This window comes from Nicotiana attenuata, unplaced genomic scaffold, assembly GCF_001879085.1.
Source record: "Nicotiana attenuata strain UT unplaced genomic scaffold, NIATTr2, whole genome shotgun sequence".
NCBI lineage: Eukaryota > Viridiplantae > Streptophyta > Magnoliopsida > Solanales > Solanaceae > Nicotiana > Nicotiana attenuata.
Window position 1 is genome coordinate 228918 of NW_017670617.1, and position 20503 is coordinate 249420.

At 43.8% G+C, this 20503-nt stretch overlaps 1 protein-coding gene across 1 annotated transcript; it reads left to right on the forward strand.

Moving 5' to 3' along the window:
* The first annotated feature begins 6583 nt into the window (after positions 1–6583).
* On the forward strand, positions 6584–11533 carry LOC109241558. Its single transcript, XM_019408308.1, has 3 exons — positions 6584–6908; positions 11095–11221; positions 11395–11533. Exons 1-3 carry the CDS (start codon positions 6584–6586, stop codon positions 11531–11533), a joined length of 591 nt encoding a protein of 196 aa, XP_019263853.1.
* Positions 11534–20503: the final 8970 nt, after the last annotated feature.

The window sequence follows — 20503 nt, forward strand, 5'->3', positions numbered from 1 at the left end:
TTCGTAAGAGCTAAAGGTTATGAGACTGATAAATGCATCAGTCAACATTTGAGGACGAATGTTCCAATGGGGGGGATGATGTTATACCCCAAGTTTTCATACGTGAGAGTACGTCGTAAGTCATTGATGTATGATCGAAATGAGATTATATTTGCAAGCAAATAAATTAAGTTAATCATGTTACCTTGGAGGTTACAAATATTTAAGATCATGAATAACAAGTACCAAAAGGGTTGGAAAGCTTAGTCGCTAAACGAATTGAAGAAAATAAGTTTCGTCGAAAATCAACAAGTTTGGAATGTTATAACATATTCTTTTGGGGTGAGACTAGGGTTACTAACATGATGAGGACGTTTGGTTATGAGTTATTGTAGTCGTATGATAGTCGTGTGTTATGTTTTAAGTCAAACGAGTTATGGAACAAAAGTTAGCAAAGGTCATCACAAGTTGCATTTGCTGAAATTTAGGTCAAATGTAGATGCACTTTTCTCCCAATATACTTGGAATCAATGAATGATCTACATATAAAATTAAAGATGAACAAGTCTAGTTCAAAATTCATTAAACCGTTTGTCAATACGACATCGGAGTAGAGAGATATTCGTGTTTTTGCGAGACCGCGCAAGCAGCTCTCAATGGGACCCACATAGGCGGTGGTTGACCTACTTCAATTTATAAACGATTTGGACGCCTATTTTTTGCTCATTTTTCAACTAAACTTCGTCTCCAAACTTCTCCTAACCCTCCTAAACATATACCACAAGGGTTTGAAGTGATTACACCATATTTCAACATCAAAACTTAGTTCTAGTGAAGAACAACACCTCTTTGAGGTTGTGTTGTCATTGAGGATTGTTGTGGGCTGTATTTGGATGAAATTCCAAGTTGTTGCTGCTGTCTAAGGTGATTATAACAGCCTACTAATTGTGATTAATCTTTCTTGTACGTTGGTTAAGTTTTTAGGATGATAAACTACAAGATAATACTTGGATTAGCTTAAGTCACTTCTATGGTGTTGTATTACCATTGAGGGTTGTTACAAGCTGTTTATAACTTGGATTTCAACTTTAAGTTACTGTAGGAGGTATGTGTATTGTGTTCTTGCATGTTCTTAAGGTTATCTTGATGTTGATTAAGTTAAATGGATGGACTAGACATGAACTAGTGTAAAAAGTTACTAATTGAAGATAATTGGAGTTGTGGATTGTTTCCTTTGTTATAAATATATGGTATAAGGATGGAATCATTGATGAGTGACTTCATTATCATGGTAATGATAGTTTTAAGTTAATGTAAGAAGTCTATAAAGGGGTGATATGGGTTATACGGATTCCAATTGGAGCTTGTCGCTCGTCGTGAAGTAGTTGTGACTTGTTATTGTTATATGGTGTCTTGTTATTGACATTTATATGTTGATGGATTTATCTGGTTTTTGTTGTTGGTAAATGGTATTGGTGGAGGCCCTTGTTACAAGGGAGATTCTGCCCAAATTTACTTAAATGAGCTACTAGCTTAAGTTACCGACTTAGCCTTTGCTCAACACTGATTTTGAATCTCCTTATACTATGATAGATTGAGTGGACTTGTTTGAAGAGTTTCTTGGATAGTATTAAGGACTCAACGGGTTTAAGGTATGTTAAGACTCTTCCTTCATTCTTTTGGCATGATCTAAAGTGAAACGAACGTAAAAGATACGCTATTTCATAATGAATCTACTCCTAGCAACTAAGATTGTCCATGTTATTCGCTATTCCAAGAAAGTATGTAAGATCCTTGAGTCCTAGTGAAATTCATATTGGTGGTATGATCTCCATAATGATAATCGATGGTGCAATGACCTTATGTCACTCCAAAAGGTTTAGAACGTGACTCCATAAGTCTAACATGCATTTTATATGTATCTACTTTACTCTACCGAGCCGCGCTATAGTCGGCCGGGTATGGCACCTATTGTGCAACCACTGATCAGTTTGAGGCCGGGTATGTTATGGTGATGATGATGCCCACAGAGGCGTATGTTTTTAAAAGCTTATGTATATATATGTATTATGCATTTCATGTCATAGCCCCCAGAGGCACTCAGATGTTAAATATTGTATCTCCTTTATCTCTCATTACGTTACTGATCCCTTGTTTATGCTTTCCTGCCTTACATACTCGGTACTTTATTCGTACTGACGTCCGTTTTCCTGGGGACGCTGCATTTCATGCCCGCAGGTCCCAATTGATAGGTTGACAGAGTTCCTAGTAGGTTATCAGCTCAGCGGAAGGTGCTGGTGCACTCCACTTGCTCTGGAGTTGCCTATTTAGTCGGTATGCTTTGGATATGTATTGATCGGTATGGCGGGGGCCTGTCCCGACCATTATGCTTTTATGTACTCTTAGACGTTTGTAGATAGATGTCAGGTGTATGGATACTTGTATAGCCTTGTCGCCTATGTTTTGAGTTAACAAATGGTCATGTCGGCCTTATAGGCCCGTATGTCACATGTATAAGTTTGTATATCATGTTGGGTCATCATATGTTGAGTATTCCCTTATGTGTTATTCTTGTTATCTCATAACATGTTTTCTAGCTCATTTAACCTTGATAGTATGATAAGAAAGATATGTTACGTTGGCACTCGGTTGAGCAATGCACCGGGTGCCCGTCGCGACCCATCGGTTTGGGTCGTGACAGCCCGGGTATCAGTCATGATCCTCCAGTTTAGGTCATGACACGAGATGCCTCTGTTAGCCCTGTGTGGCTATCGAATCCAGCTTTGCTGACATGTCCCCGGGGTTCTGGCCTCGATCCATTCATCAGTCATTGAGGGGTATGTTATGCCTCGGGGCGTTTCTTCTATTTTCAGGGTATGGTTGGTATCTTTCTTTATTCGGCTTCGACTCATTCATCGAGAGCATGTTGGGATATACCAAGCCCGAGGGGGCTCCTAGTTGGTCATCTTCGACCCTGATCTTTGATTGGTATCAGTTGTGGACGTCCGACCAAGTCCCGAAGGGGTATTCAACCAAATTGGGTTTTAGTTGTTTCGAATCCAGCGAGCTTCGTTCATTCAAACCTTGAGTGAAGGCATGTACTGCCCAGACGTCGGAGACTGGTGGTAGTTCCATTCATTCCATTTGAAAGCGAGACTCAAACTCTCGCAGCATCTCGTTCTCTCTTTGCTTGATTTTGAAAACGTCGGATTTCCTTGTAGCTACTTTGATGGCACCAACATGTGCCCTTATGAAAGAATCTGCCAGCATGGCGAATGAATCCATCGAGTTCGGGGCGAGGTTTTTATACCACATCATTGCCCCTTTTGAATGTGTTTCACTGAACTTTTTCAGTAGGACGGATTCGATCTCGTCGTTTTTCAGATTGTTTCCGTTCGGAACACAAGTGTAGGCAGTGACGCGTTCGTTGGGGTCCGAGGTTCCGTTGTACTTTAAAAGGTCTGGTATTTTGAATTTCATTGGAATGGCTTTTGTAGCCGCTTCCTGCGGGAACGACTTCTGCACGAACATATTTGAAACCACACCCTTCAAGATCGGGGGTGCACACAAAATTTGGTTGACCCTGGAATTGTAGGTCTCGACCTTCTTGTCGTTGGCTTCTATCTTCTTCTCGCCCGACTTGATCCTCCTTATGAGGTCCTGGAGCATCTTTATGATGGCTGGATCGGCTGTCGACCCGTTGTTGCTTGATCATTCTGGTACCTGTTTGCTCGAGGGGCCACTGTACTTGTGGTTTTTTGGTGGCTCTACAACTGAGCAATTGCCAGCTGTTGTGCCTGCAACATCTCAAAAATAACGTGAAGGCTGACCTCTAGGTCTTCCCGAGCTGGGGTTTTTTGGACTTCTTGTTGATTTCCTTGATGTATTCTCCTGTTAGTATGGGAGCTTATATCGATGTGCTGGGTATCGTGTGAGACCGCATCCGCGGGGATCGGCTCTGGCGCGCCTTCAGGGATTAGTGGTGGTGCACCAATACCTAGATAAACTACACCATTCTCTTCGTGGTTCTCAAGGCCATTGTTTTCACATCCATTTACTGTGTTAGACATTTGACCTGAAATTGAAGATCTTGGACAAGAAAATTGTGAATGATAACTTGTGTTATAGAATGAACCAGCAAGAAAATAATCACTATTATTTTTAGCCCCACGGTGGGCGCCAAACTGTTTACCGCGAAAATGGTAATACCAATTAAATTTGATTATGTGGTTCTAAAAATTCGTATTCTATTTTTATGCTAGTTGTTAGAAAATAGACGCTAAGTAAAAGTTTAGAAAGCAAGATTACTGCTTAGAGACGATATGATAACCGAACCAAACGGCTGGAGATCGGGGCCTCGAGCTGTCGTGTATGAGGCCTCTGGGTCGATTAGGGTGAGCGGCTTAGAGCGATCGAGGGAAGACTAACAATTATGAGAGCTACGATGATGGCTCTTTATGATCAATGATAGGCAATAAATGAAGAATAACAAATAGAACACGATGAATATAAGCAATAAATGAGGTCATGAAATCAAGAGAATATGTTAGAGACCAGAGAGAATGTTCTTGTGTATTTAATGTTGAGTGTCAGATGCCTTATAAAATGACAAGGATCCCCTTTATATATGAGGGGAAGTCACAACATCGTACAAATGCATTTATTACAAAGATATGGGGCCGGTACGGCCATTTAAGGCCTTGATTTGGGTCTGAACTAGCCCACTTGACTTTGTTAGCTCTAGTTAAACACCTTGGGAACTCCCTACTTTTCCATCATAACCGCTAGTTTGTACTGCCTCGAGGTTGAGGATAGGCCCTCGAGGGTGAACCTCGACAATATCCTCGAGCTTTTGAAATGTGCTTACGAGCCATCATAACGACGGAAGATTGGACCCTCCAATTTTACCGTATACACAGGTGTAGATAGGCGAGGTGAGGATCATCTACTGTTGGCTGCCTCAAGATATCAACTTTTGGTTGTTGAGATCCACATCTTCCTGGCGTATTGCCGAGTCACGTTCTATATATGTTACTTTGTTTTATAATTATGTCAGGGACCTTGTCCCGACTCACATGTTATGGTTATGTTTTCTTAGAGGTTTTGCAGACAGTGTCCTCTGTATAGCTTTAAGTATGACATGTTAACGGCCTTGTTGGCCCCTGTGTATCTATATAAATCCTTTTGAATTAGTTATGTGAGTTAAGTTCTGATATTGTTAATTACATTTATAGATGTGACCTATTATGGCCCATGACGATATTTATAGAAAAATCGGAATAAGGTACGCGGCGCTTGGTTGAGTAGGCACCGGGTGCCAGTCGTGGCCCCCTGATATGGGTAATGACAAAGTGGTATCAGAGCAGTTCTATCCTAGGGTTGTCTGCAAGCCATGTCTAGTAGAGTCTTGTTCATAAATGTGTTGTGAACAAAGTTATATAAGTAAGAAATTACAGGGCATTTAGGGACCGGTTACCCATTCCTTCTTGATATTATATCGTTCAATAGAGCAGAGTCATAGGGAACAAAGCCCTTGAACTTTGACTTGTTTTATATATACAGCAATGCCTATGACCAGGAATGCTACGACTAGTCAGAAGGGTAAAGTGGTGGAAGATGAGGACATGAATAGAGTACCGATGTCTAGTGAGGGCCTGAGTGAGGCCCCGATGGAAAATACGACACCCTCGCATAGTTCTCCGACTTCGCCATCACCCGTAGAGATGACGAAGAACCCTGTACCTCTACCTATTGTTAAGGATAAGGATATGGATATGCGGAGTGTAGCAAAGTTGTTGACTAGGTTGGTAGCCGCTCAGGCTCAGCGCCAAGTAGCTACAAGTGTTGGTCACGTTAACAGGGTAATTAGCGCGAGAGTTCGAGACCTCATCAACCTGGAACGTCCAGTGTTTACCAGATCTAACAAGGTTGAGGACCCACAAAACTCTATTGATAGGATGCAAGGACTTTGAGGGTAATGCATGCATCAGACACTAAGTCGGTAGAGTTGGCCTCATACCGATTGCGGGATGTTACGGTTCAGTTGTATGAAACTTGCGAATTGTCTAGAGGGACAAATGCATCTCCAGCAGTATGGGAAGAGTTGTCAAGGTCTTTCTTGCGTCATTACTTGCCGACAGAGATTCGTCAAGCAAGGGTAGACACGTTCTTAGCTCTTAAACAGGGGAATATGAGTGTGCAAGAGTATAGGCTCCAGTTTGATTCCTTGGAGATGTATGCCCCTCGATTATGGCTGAAATGAGTGACCGAGTGCATGGGTTTGTGGTAGGACTTGGGCCGCAACTGATTAATGAATGCTTCACGACTGCTCTGCTCTCTGGTATGGATATTTCCCGCATCCAAGATTATGCTCAAAATTTGGAGGATCGGAAATGACAACAATACGAGAATCCTAATGAGGGTCAGTGTAAGAAGGCCAGGTCTACTAGCCGACCCGAGGATTTTTCGGGCGATCCTATGTCACCATATCCTATCGAAAGTCTCCGACAGTTACAGAAGCCGTATTATAAGGGATTTGTCTATTCTGAATTAGTTCAGAGGATCGAGAATTCTGGGTTCTCAGGCTCGGAAGGATTCAACATAGATGAGGGCGCCTCCTACGCAGTGTAGTCAATGCGGTAGAGCTCATTCTCGACAATGTCGTCAGGGATCTAATGTATGCTATACCTGTGGAGAACCTATTCATTACATGAGGGATTTTCCTATGAATGATAGAAGCAGGATGGTTCTTCCCACCATATCAATAACAGTCTCCTCCTTTTCAGTACGCCCTCAAGAGCGAGGCTCTCAGGCATCCACTAGTAGAGGTAGAGGCAGGGGTGGAGCATCTAGCTGTGGTGGTAGTCAGAACTGCATATATGCTTTGGCAGGTTGTCAGGATCCAGAGGCTACACCGGATGATATGTCAGGTATTGTGATTATTAGTAATGTTCGATCTTATTAACGCAAATTGACCAGTTTATATTATTAATGTAAGAGTAAGTTGGCATTACGCCTAAGGGTTAAGGGAAACTAAGGCTAGCTTGAAAGCAAAGCGTGAACCCGGTTATTAAGATTACAACTAATAGGTGTCAGCACCTAGAAGATAAATTAACAGAATAATAAGTGACGACTGGATTAGGAAGTCGTTTTAGGGAGGGATGGCATCCTGACCCCGTGAGAGCCTGATATTTGTTTCATTGGAGTTTGGCTGGGGAAGATATATACATTTATAATTTGGATATGTATGTACATCTTGCAAGTTTAAACATTTCGAGGACGGATGTTTCTATGGGGGAAAGGATGTTACATCTCGCGTTTTTGTATGTTAAAAGTTTTGTCTTCAATTAATTGACGTAGACACGGGAGGGGGGGGGGGGGGCTATCTTGAGGTTAACGTCTTTGCGCTAATTATAACAAGCAATAAGTAAGTGTCAAGAAGGATTAAGAGTACACGAATTAAAGAAAATGAGTTTCGTTGAATGTGGCCAATTTGGGATAAAATACGGTTCGAGCGATAATACCCGATAATTATGGACTAGTACCATACAAGGTACCATATGACCGTAATAGTATGATGTGTAAAGTATATTAAATAAGTAGAACTTTTAAGTAATTTAAGATATTTTTATTATACGGGTAATAGGTTAATTATCGAGTAACGAAATATTACCTAGTTAATTAATAAGTTATGAGATAAAAATAAAACCTCCCAAAACAAAAACGTGGCAGCACCACCAAACCAAACCTATGACTAAGGGTCACATGTTCTTTATGTGTAAAAATAACAATTAGCCACTTTTACAAAATCTTTTAACAAAGATTCATACGAAGACATAAAATTAAAACATTAGTTATTTTCCTACAATTAGAACTTAAGAGAGAAAGAAGTCCTACAAAGGCAGAATGTACAATTCTCCAACAAAGATCTGATCCATACCTTCATTAACAACGAAAATTCTTGCAATCTAATTCTCCTACAAGGTTCCAATGAGAACTTTTAAGAATCGTAGCAACGTAAAATTTTGCGGGTCTAAAGGTGTATGGTGCAATTTTTTCCAAAAATATTATACGGAGTTTTCCCTACTCTAGGTATGTTAAGTCTATCCTTCTTTATTTTGGCATGAGTCCAACAATGGCATGTAAACAAACTAACAATACGAAAACATGATATTATTCCTAGTAAATACAGAAAGCTTTTGTCCAATGTCTTTTATAATGTAAACTCTTACTAATGGCACTGATGCTAGATTCTTATTGACCGTATGTGGATGATGTTAGTTCATAACGTTATATATATAAATATATAAGGTCGAGTATATATGGCTAATGCTAACTGCTAAGATATTCTTAATCCACTTGTTGCTATTATAGATGCAAGAATGTTGGTTTATTAATTTTTGGTTTAAGGATCGGATAACTTCTATTTACGAATACGCTGTGCTTTCCTTAAGAAGTCATAAAAATAAATGATATGGTAGTGTGTTTTCAAGTGACGAATATATTTATGTCCAAATAGAATCCTACACCAAAATGTTGCATGCCAAATGATGCAACGATGCTACCATAGTTTTTTTATATGGTGGTGTTAGGGTTAACGTGCGATTATTTTATCGGGTATTTACTACTTTTTCATAATTAGTAGTACTAGTTGAGAGTAAACGGCCATAGGTCACTTTGAACGATATTCTAATTATCCTAAAGACTCTTCAAATATTATTGTTTATCGTGAAAATGGTAATAACAATTAAATTTGTTGATGGGACTCTAAAAATACGTGATCTATTTTTATGCTAGTTGTTAAGAAGTTGATGCTAGATGTGTGAGACTTAGAGAAAAAATAATGTTAAGGAGGAAGCTATAATCAAACCGATATGCTAGTTATTCGGGGCCTCAAGCTGGTCGATTCGGGGTCTCGAGGTCGATTCTGGGGCTCGTTCATGAGCTATCGAGGCTTATCGGGATAGGGCTAACAGTTACGAGATAGTTAAGGGAGGCTCTTTATAGCCAATTATAAGCAATAAATGAAGAACAAGTACGAAGACAATAAATAAGAGCAATAATATCAAGAGGGAATGTTAGAGAGCAAAGAGAAGATTCGTGTATATTTCATGTAGAGCAGTTAAAGCAACAAAAACCTTACAAAATGGTAAGAATCCCCTTTATTTAGGAGAGAAATCTCAACATAGTACAAAATACATTAATTATAAAGATGTGGAGATGGGACAACTAGACATGACACAATGATTTGGGTTCAGAGCGGGACGGATAGACTTTGTCAGACATAGCCGTGTGTCCTGGGAATTCCCCGTTTTTACCCTAGCCATTGTCAATATTGCCTCTAGGCCGAGCGTCGACGAGCCTCGAGGGAGGAAGCACGATCACATCTTTGCAGCCTCGGGGCTTCAGATGGTCTTCTGAAAATGCCTTAATTAAGAGAAATTGGACCCTCCGATTTTGCCGTACACGGATAGTCTCCGCGTTTCCTAGAACGAAGCGATTGGAAATGGTTTTGATGCCCAACTATTAGTGCTTCCCGTGATGACGTCATACTAATGACGCAACCTATGATGTAAGCCTTCACGATAACCGGGACATCCCGTGGACTTGTCTTTTCGGCATCATTCAATGCACTATCGATTCCCATTCTTCAAAGTGACAGTAACGCTGTCGATTCAGTTTTCAATAACGCATTGATTGTGCCTGCCGATCTGTCTTTCAAATGCATTGACGGCCGTGTAATCACCCCCTGTAAATAGGGGCAAATCGGCACTATCTCTTTATCCGACTGCCTTTCTCCATTCAATCATTCCTTTTTTCTCACTATCTCCCTCCATGCTGACCACCATGTTTGGGGTTAGCGGTTTTAAGGTTGTATGGCAGCATTTTCATCACCTGTGTGATGGCCTTCTACCCGAGCTTCCCCTTGTCGAGCGAGATTATACTGTCTTGTCACTATTGTTGTTGTTGTTACGCCTATTACTGTTGTCATTATTGGCTCGAGGTGATGATACAGAGGGGGCCGACTTCTTCCAATCTAGAAGGATGTTTGGACTATACACAGCTGCTCGAGAGAGTATTCAGACTATACACCGCGGCTCACTCTCCTACTTTGGCCTGATGTGGCACTTCATTCTTTGGGTTTTTTCCCAAGGGATAAAATGCCACAACCGGCCACTGAACTTGCACGGCATGTCGTCCTGGAATGTGGACTCGGAGCGGCCGTGCAAGTAGGGTCGGTGCCCGCCGAATCTTCAACATTTGGCTTCGGCGTGCTATGTCTCTTTTTTCTGCCTATTTTGAATCTTCCCCCCTTTCCTCTTTATCATCTTCTCCCTCGGAGATATTGTTCGGTGGGATCGAGCTGGGAACCTAGAGGATGTGACGGTCGAAGGTATCATCATCGGGGATACACGTTCTAGGAGGTGGCACTCGGCGATGCTGCTACCGGAGATGAACCTTCGAGAGTAGACCAGACTCGTTGGGTTTTACTATGGGTGTACCCTTTCACTTCTTTGTTTCTGTGTAAGGACCCCTTGTGGGCTTTTGTAATCATATGTAAAGACCCCTCGCGGGCCGTTGTAACCAAGAATTTATGAATATAAGGATATTTTCTCAACTCTTGCCTTTGATGCTTGTTGTATTCATTTACATTTGTGGAGACTTTGAATGTACGATCCTGTCAACTATAGTCAATATCTAAACCCGGGGGGGGGGTGGGTATTCCTTCCGGCCTTCGGTCGATAAAAATGGCACCCCTCAAAACCCTTTACCGCTCCTCGGGCCAAACCTGGATCGATCAGATAAGCTTGGGCCGTCGGGATCCTTATTCCAAGTTGAATGGAAGTAGGCTTCGAACCCTTAGTCTGAGACTTAGGCTTTTGACTTTTGAAGGTAGTCCCCGAGCAAGGGTTAACTCGAGGCGTCTGGAAATTTGTTTTGGACACAATATATATAATCTTAAGGCATAATAGATAGGTCCCAGATGAGAGGCTGCCCAGATTTAGATGATATCCTGAGGTCGAACCCTTACGGACAGAGCTCGAGGTGCTAATTTTTCTTCTTGGGATGAGCCTTCGAAACCGGGTATCGATTCAAATCTTACAACAATGTTAGAGGCTTCTTGGAGACTAACTCATTTTTTGGCGGAGGTCCTCGAGGTCGGGTACCACCTCGGGATTGGGGATGATGTCGTTGACTTCTTAGGGCCTGACTTTCCATTGATGGAGTTCCTCGAGGTCGGGTACCACCTCGGGTCTTACGGTGAAGTCGTTGGCATTTTAGGCATGTGGATCGTCATCGTTTCTTCATATATAGAGCCTCTTTTGCTTCTTGGGAGATCGTATTATTTTAGATAGTTATCCTTCGATTCGGCATTGAGCCTTTCACTACCTTAGCGCTAAAGTATTTGTGCAGGTTCCTGCTTCAGCCTTCTAGTCTTGCCATAGCCAAAGCTGCTACCTCGGGGTCTGTTCGGCAGGGAGGGGAGAATTCCGCTCCTGATGCTCAGGATCAACGAGGGTTTACCTTGATAATTACTTCTTCGATAGGATAGGATCACCTTGAGTTAGTGAGGAGAGACAGCAGATGGGGGGAGAAGGTAGTGCTAAAGGTACTTTCCCTTGATGAGGGCATCATGAATCCTACCGATGGGTTCCTAAATGTGTACACGTATCCTTTCACGCTCGGTCCCCTTGATGGGGTTGTGCTATACTTCTGCTTGAAGTATCGGGTTACCTCTACGCAGATCCACCCGTCATTTTTGCGAATAGTGTTGATGATGAGGTTCTTTGTGGAGAAGCCGGGGCTTTAATTCATGCTCAGTCATCTCAGTAGGCTGTACCGGCCCTTTCATCATCGAGGTCTGCTGACCTTGCGGTGCCGATCGACCACACCCTTCGTTGTTGACAATGAGGAGGATGGAGATCGGGAGTGGATGAGCCGGTTCGTGCGGGTCCGGACTGATGACGTTATCCCTGCGGATCTTATGCCATTCACCGAGGAATGTAACTATACACGTAAGTGGTACATCCCATGCCTTCTCAAAATTGTTTATGGCGAGTCTTGTAAGCGCATTTTTTCCATTTCTGTAGCGTTGTCATTGGCGCCGGGCGATGTTCCTAATTTGCCTGGTTTGGGTTCGAGAGTTGGCGACCTGTTCGACCTGTGGCGAGCTTTGTCCCGGTGCAGATGGGAAACAAAACATTATGGTGAGTGTTGCGTTATATTCTCCCCTCCCTTCCTTCGTTTGGAGAGGAGTTTTCCCTTTATGCATAAGCTTGTTGTTGTAGGCATCGGAGAGCCTTTCAAGGCTATGCCGTGCTGCTCTGGAGAGGGGGAAAGGTTGCTGAACCCTGGACTAAATAACGAAATCAATAAGCGAGAGATGCTTTTTAAGGGCGATGGCGCTCAAAGCAAGGCAGAGAGGGATCGGGGCTTCGGAGCGGAAGCATTGTCCGAGCCTGCTGTGTCCGTGGTTCTTTGTTTTGGAAAGAGGGTCTCTCCGTTATTGTCGCCTTCTTTTTCCGTCGATAGTACTTCAGGAGATATCAGAAACCCAGGGTCGGAAACACTGAGCGATCGTGCTTCGACCGGAGTCGACTCTTTCAGGGCCAAAGAAAATGCATTGGCGGGCGGGCGCTCGGCCATTGAGGAAGCCCGACGTCTTCACTTTATAGTGAGTTTTCTTACAGGCCTTTCAAGCTTCGTGTTTTGCATTCTCTTCCTTCTTGGGTTTTCTTTTGCATGCTTTTGATGAGCTTATGTCCGGTCTGCTTCGTCATGAACCCAGGCTACGGAAAGCTATCGATGAGGAGAGATCCCTTAGGCTCTTCGGGTTGGTATACTTGCGGTATGAGATGGGTCGGAGCTTAAATTATGTGAGATACTTGAAGGAGCAGGTAGTGAGTATGCGTTCTGCCTATAAGTTTCTGAGGCTAATATTTTGTCTATCCTAGTTGCAGTAAAAGACGGAATCCCTGGCTCGTGTTCAGGATGAAGTTGATCGAACCAACAGTGACTGTGATGAGCTAAGGACCCGTGCAGAGGTTCAGCCTTCAGAGGAGAAGGGTGCCTTGGCTAAAGTTCTTGCCTTCGAGGTTCAACTCCGCTTGTCTTGCGACAATGTTTGAGTTCAAGCAGAAATGATTACGAGGCTTGAATCCGCGCTTTTGAAGGTCAGGGCTGAGATCATTAATCCCCGGACCGGAGCAATACTGAGGCAAACTAAGGCTGATCAGGAGATTGAGATTCATTTAAAGGATGCTAGTGATGCTCAAGCAGAGTTGAGAATGATCCTTGATCGCAAAGAGAGGATCAAAGAACATGCACGTTACAAGTCTCGAAGAAAGACTCTCGTGGAGATCCGTACCAGGGGATTTGTTCTCTCGGAAGAATTGGCGCGAGCGAGGGCGGACGAGCGTGGTGCTTGGTTACTTCTGTTTGAGACCAAGGAATGTGAAGATGAGGCCAGCAGGCTGTAGCTCACAGGGGGAGGGCATAGATTTAGCCGTTTTGCATGTATCTTTTTCAAAGCATGTTTGCTGATGGAGACTGTATTTTTTCGCACATGTGTATAAAAGAAAACCTTGTGGCTTTACTTCTTCTGTACCCCTTCCTGTCTCGAATTTGGCCATGTGAATAGGTCTCAGAGTCAGCGAGAACCCTAGATCTGTGATACGGCCCTGGGGCTCAATAAGTTGGCCCGGGGACTCTTACGCGGTCGGTCGATGCGACCTTTAGTATAAGCCGGCATTTGAGCTCTTACGCGCTCGGTCGATGCGACCTTTAGCATAAGCTGGCGTTTGAGCTCTTATGCTTTTGCTCAAATGTTTTGGGTTTAATCTTCGAGTCGCACTTCGACTTGAGCTCATTTGATGCACAAGCTTTTATGTTTTCATGGGCTAGTGACAATGGCTCTTAAGCCTCTAATCGAAGCGATCTTTTGTGTGGGTGGCCGTAAGGCTCATTAGGCTGGCGACAATGGCTCTTACGCTTTGCCCTTAGGCATATGTATTTAACTATCTTGGGTTCTGTCTCTGAATCGGGTTCATCTCGAGCTCAATTGACCCTTATGCTTTTGTGTTTGCATGGGCTGGCGACAATGGCTCTAACGCCTCTAATCGAAGCGATCTTTTGTGTGCGTGGCACTAAGGCTCATTAGGCTGGCGACAATGGCTCTTACGTTTTTACCTTAGGCATATGAAGTTAATTATTTTGGGTTCCGCCTCCGAATCGGGTTACAACTCGAGCTTAATTGACCCTCAGGTTTTTAGATTTGTGTGAGCTGGCGACGATGGCTCTTACACTTTGGGTCGAAGCGACCTTTTATTGGCTTTATTTTCCTACTTTTGAAGTATTTTTTGCATGACCCATTGTCGATTCGGGAAGAACCTCGATTTTGTGTCGTTTAGCGGCGATGTTCGAGCACATTGGGAGGTTTGGCTCGGAGGCTGAGTAGCTCGAAGCTTGTGTTTTGGAGCTGACATGGTCGAAGCACTTTTGCCTATACCGAGGTAGCTTGTTTAACTGGTTCTTTTCGAAGTTGATTCGAAGTAATGGCCTGTGATTTTGTAGCGATGGTCGGGCGTCCCCGAGTCATGTTAATTTGGCTCGTACAGCCGTATGACCGTAGTTATTTGGGCTTGGCCAGAGCCCTTTTTGGTCTCGAGTGTAGTTTTTTAGATGTCTATATCGAGGATATGCATTTTTAGGGGTCTTAGAAGTTCGATATATAGCCTTAACTTCAGGACCGAGCTTATGCCTGTAGTAAGGTCTTACAAAAATTTCCATGCCTTTGAGGTCTTACAGTTTTTTGATACTTGGTACAAGTATGATTCATGCCTTGCTTGAGGTCTTAAAGTTTTGTTGTTGCCTTATGTAGGTCATGCGGGGCCGAGTCTACCCGCACGGGGTCTTATGGCCTCGAGTTTTTTAACAAAGGGTGATTGGTGATAGTCTCCGAGTCATCGAGGTTGTTCTGGCTCGGGAGCCATTACTCGCGAGCTTGGTATTGCCTCATCGAGGGCATACGATTTCAGAGATTCCGACCCTGAGGTCATGTGTTTATTGAGGTTTTGACACCAGTCCCCGAGTGCTCGGGGCATTTTTACCTTGGAGATGTTTCGTGATTTTTTTTGTGTCGCCTCGTTGAGGGCTTACGAGTTTTGAGTTAAGACCCTGAGGTCATGCGGGTGCCGAATTATTAACGCCAGTCTCTAAGTATTCGGGGCGTTCTTGATAGAGGGATCGTTTTTGCGAAAATTATGAGTTTCCTTTGGAGTATGAGATGCTTTCGCAAAAGGTATTCTTTGATTACATGGCACAAATGTACATTTTTCACCATCGGGGCCCGGCTATATGGATACGGTTCCTTTGATCGTTTGGCCCGGTACATCGTTCTCCTACTGGGACCCCATTTGGCGTTTCTTGGTTCTTCCGAGTGGATGGCCTTCCTGGGGGGATACCTCTCAGTGTTCGGGGTTGATTGCAGAAGAAGCTTGGTATACTAGTCGAATCTTCCTTAGGTAGCATGCTGATGTTGCCTCATTAAAAACCTTGCCGGTAAAACCCTTTTCAGGAAAAACTCGATTGAAGGAAAAGATTACAACAAATGCTTTAAAACATTAAGGTCTACGAGCTGGTTAGCGCTTTGACTGCTTTGGTCGGGCGCCTGCATAAGGGTTAGTATGAAATATGAAATGAAAAGGGAGATAGTCATACCTTAGTATGGGATGTGTCGGTAATATTTCAAGGACCAATATGTCCCTGTCAATCGTAAAGAGGACGTGGTACGGTCTTCTGCTATGTTTTAATCGGGCTTAGCCGGAGATGTAGTTTGATTACATTTTGGCTCTTTCAATAATGGAGGTATTGATGCCGGTGCCACGTCATGCACCGCGAACATTTCCCTTGCCGCGTGTTGTTCCCCGTAGACGGTTTTAATCCCGTCCTTTGTTGGGAATTTCATCATTTGGTGTAGGGTGGATGGTACTGCTCTTATGTAGTGTATCCATGGTCGTTCAAACAAGGCATTGTACCTCATGTCTCCTTCGATGACATGAAATTTTACATTTTGGGTCGTGTCGGCCACTCTGATTGGGAGAGTGATTTCTGCTTTTGTTGTTTCACTTGCCATGTTGAATATCGGCTCCAACAGTTCTCCTATCGAAGGCTACCCCGGATACGACCGCACGAGTCGAGGCCGCATCAGCGTTCTCTTCGAGGGTCCTTTGCCCATCGGCTCGACCGGAACCAGCCATTCCAGACTTAGCAGCCTCCGATCGGGACGCCTGCAAATCCCTCGCACTGGGCTTCGTCTTCCTCCTCAACGGACTCCCATCATCATCCTCTCCTTCAACATCAGGGTTCGACCTAGAAGTTAGAGTAGCAGTCCTGTCGGGATGGGCGACGACTACCCTGCCTTCCCTTTTCCTGCTCGTTTCGGGTTCCAAGGCCTTTACTTCGCCGTCGGGGGGTGGCCTCATTTGCATATTTTCTCCAAGACCTACACCAACACAAAAATCATTATACTATTCTACCAAGGGTTCAAAAGGAAACACAAAATACGAAGCACAGGCGATGACGGAGCCTCACCATGATTCTGGGCCATCCAGCGGTCCTTAGCCAGGACGGTCCAAGACTTAGTACGATACGGGAACTTCTTATCCAAATGACTGACCCATCCCAAGAAACTGAGATCACCTCCGGGTGCCACGCAACAGCTGCAGAAAGAGCAAGGGAGCCATTATGACAAAGGAAAGGGGAGTCAAGGAGCGGTTAAAGGGAAATTCACTTACATTGAGCATTCCACTGCTCCGAAAAGGGCATCCTCCAAGCCGGATGATGTTTGACGTTCTCACTCGGATGAACCCGCTCATCCACCCTCGGTCTTTCCGCTCATCAACGCTCGTAAAAAAAGATTTCTTGGACCGGTGGCGGAGCTTGATCAAGCCTCGATACAGCCGAGGCGATACAGTCTAATTAAATGGCTGAAGGTACAAACCTCGCCCGTAACCCCTTCGGTAAAGTGCCTAAGCATCAACACTATCCTCCAAAAGGATGGATAAATCTGGCCCAGAGTCACCTGGTATCGGGCGCAAAAGTAAAAGGTGACTGGATCAACTTCCAATGAAGGAGCTTCTATGGATTTATTAGGGCCCGAGGTAAATGGGCAAGTGTATACGTGGAGAAAGCCATCCTTGAAGGCGGTGATGCTATCATCGGGGCCAGGAATCTCCAGCTTCAGTGCCCCGCTCCACCGGCAATCCTTCCTAACACTATCAATGTCGGTATCGATGCTGACATATCGAGAAACATGCTCGCACCGACCCGGTGTAGACGAGGGAGTCTCGACATCAAAATCCTTCGACGTATCAATTTTTGGTGGAACCCATTCCTCTAAAGAAGGAGTCAACCTGTTGTCCCCCTCGAGTGGCCGGGAAGACGACGCGGTGTCGTTCCCACGAGGGACCGTCCTACAAGTTCTAGCCATGAAGAATGGTAAAAATCCTTTTGCAAAAGGGGGAGGATATCAAATAGCGGAATTTCGGTTTGCGGGGTGGTAAAAATTGTGGGGATAGAAAGGCTCGAACGACCGGTGCATTTATAGTAACCTCTAGGCAAGCAGAAAAGACAAACCTGCAGCAGCTCATAGTTCCTCGATTGCCGCATCTGACAGCGGGCCTGCACGGTCCTCTGAGAAGTGGCATTTAATGATCTTGGACAGCTGACAATAGCAATGATAACCTCGAGACGACGATTCACTATCGTTTCCTACTACTTCTTCTTAGAAAACACGGAGACTATCTGTAAGCAGTGAAATTAGAGGGCCTGATTCCCCGCCATTAAGCCACTTCGGGGAGGTTGGAGACCCCGAGGATGTGACGCCACCCCAGGAAGATATCTCGAGACCCCGAGGATATGAAGCCACGACTTGGCCTTCTCCTCCAGGGCTTGTCGAGGTCCGATTTGAGGCAGAGATAAAGGCAAATGAGGGAAGCTCCCAAGACACGCGATTGAGTCTGACAGGCCATCCTATCCATAGGCTACGCTGGGGCGTCGAGTCAAGCCATCACATCTTCATATTTCATAAATTAAATATACATGTATTCATAACTGCGTTTCCTCTCCTATATAAAGGGGACTCGCCTACCTTGTAAGGGACTGATGTTGCTCCCACAATTCTACAAAGTGCAATAATCTCTCTCTCTCTCTCTCTCTCTCTCTCTCTCCTACTAAGACTTATTGGTTCTCATTGATACTGAGGATATCTCGATATCCTTTGCCTCTATATGTGTTCTTCATCGTACAAACTCAATTTCGGTTATAAATAGCTTTGTTTGAATATATCTCTAGTTATTATACTACTCCCGAGTGTCCCAGACAACCCGAGCTCGACCTCGATGGCCTAATCGACCAAGCTTACGCCCGGGTAGCAGGCCCTTTGGTTCGGTCGTTACCTCGTTTATCTCCTTCCCCATCGTTAAAATTCATAATACTAGCATCATCTGCTCTAACAACTAGCTTGGGAATAGATCATGTACTTTTAGAGTCCCATTTCATAAATTTACTTGTCGTTACAATTTTCACAGTAAACAATGAGCTTCCTGAGACGTCTCAACTATATCAGTCGCTTCATAGCACAGTCCACAGTCATATGTGAACTTATCTTCAAGTTGCCGAGAGAATATGCCGAAACAAGCTGTACCAAGGATTGTCAGAAAGCCTTTGACAAGATCATGGAGTACCTGTCCACAGCACCAGTTCTGGTCCCGCTAGAACTAGGACGCACTTTGCTACTCCATCTATCTGTATTAGATGAAGCCTTTAGATGTGTTTTGGGAGAACATGACGAGACAAGAAGAAAAGAGCAGGCCATATATTACCTGAGTAAGAAGTTCACACCCTACGAAGCACGATACTATCTGCTGGAACGCACTTGCTGTGCTTTCAATTGAGGCAATACTTCTGTGATGTCATGACCGCGGTTCACCATTCGTGAACCATCGTGACGGCACCTAGTCCCTACGACTAGGTAAGCCTAAAAATGCGGAAAAATAAACCAATTTTCGAAAGTAAACAAGTAAAACAAAAAATAGTGAATAAAACAGTGTTTTAAAGTGTCGCTTGACATACACCATATCCACTTTCGAATACTAATACTTTTCCAAAAACCCGGAATCTCATGATCACAAGCTAAGGATACTACATTGTGCTCTAACTCTAGAATGTCTAAAACAAAGTAAATATAGAAGGGTTGTAACTACAGGAAAGAATGGAGAGAGACTCTTTGGTCTGGTGACGCGGCAGATATACCTCAAGTCTTCGAAAGATCGCCTCACCTTAAGATGGTAAGTCTGAGTAGAGGTACGTGGATATGCTCATGAAAAACATACGCAGGAAGGGCATAAGTACACCACAACAGTACTCAGTAAGCGCCAAGCCTAACCTCGATCGGGTAGTGACGAGGAAGGTTAGGGCCTTACTGAGATTAAATAAAATATAATGTTTTACAGTGTAGAATAGAGCAGTATAAATGAGTAGCACAAGATATTAAAGGATAAGGACAACTGAAACAGAAAACAAGTAATCACGGTTAACAATACAATCCAACGCAGAGATAATAACCGGGGGATCTCCCAGGATACCGTCATGTAGTCCCAAATATAATATCCAGTGGATCTCCCGGGTGCAGTCCCATAGTCCAACTCATAAATGCGCGGGATCTATCGGAATACCACATACGTATTCCCAAATATAAATACTCAATACTAGGGAATCTACAGGGTGAAATCCCGTTGTACCGATGTAAAAGTGTAGGGGGATCTCCCGTAATACAAATATGTAGTCCCAAAGTAAACATACAGGGGGATCTCCCAGGAAACCGTCCCGTAGTCCCAAAGTAAATACACAGCAGCAACATGAAGAATATTTAATTCAACAAAATTTCACACCAAGGTAAAGCGGGTATCCCAAACCTAGCATGTTGCACATAATTCAAGTAGGGCAGTACAACAATAAGCTGTTCGTCAAATAGGCATGCTTCCCTAAGCTAACAACATGCTTAATTTGTAAGTAGTAATAACAGGAGAAGAAAACACAATCTAGATCAATTAGCAAAAATGCGGATTTTTCAACATTTAGCACAAGTAGGCACTCGTCACCTCACGTACAAGGCATTTCAACTAACAAATATACCAAATCCTAAGGGTAAGGTCCCCCACACAAGGTTAGGCAAGCCATTGCCGAACCCATTGACCAGCTATAAGAGAGACTCAGAGCCGCCGGCTATGTCACCCCCATCTCTGCTTTAATCCCTGAGAACCCTTCTCAGTGGGTTAACCCAAATAAATCCAGTGCATACCACTCCGGCATGAAAGGGCACACCATCGACGAATGTCGTTCTTTGTAAGACAAGATCAAGTCTCTGATCAATAATAAGATTATTGTGGGAAAGGAACCCGCCCCAAATGTCTGCAACAACCCTCTACCGGACCATAGGGCGGGGGTATCCACATGATAGAAT

Coding starts and splice junctions, on each gene's coding strand:
- LOC109241558 (XM_019408308.1), top strand. CDS start 6,584: ATGAGGGCGCCTCCTACGCAGTGTAGTCAATGCGGTAGAGCTCATTCT. Junction 6,909..11,094: donor TACACCGGATGATATGTCAG/GTATTGTGATTA, acceptor CAACAATGTTAG/AGGCTTCTTGGAGACTAACT. Junction 11,222..11,394: donor ATGGAGTTCCTCGAGGTCGG/GTACCACCTCGG, acceptor GTATTTGTGCAG/GTTCCTGCTTCAGCCTTCTA.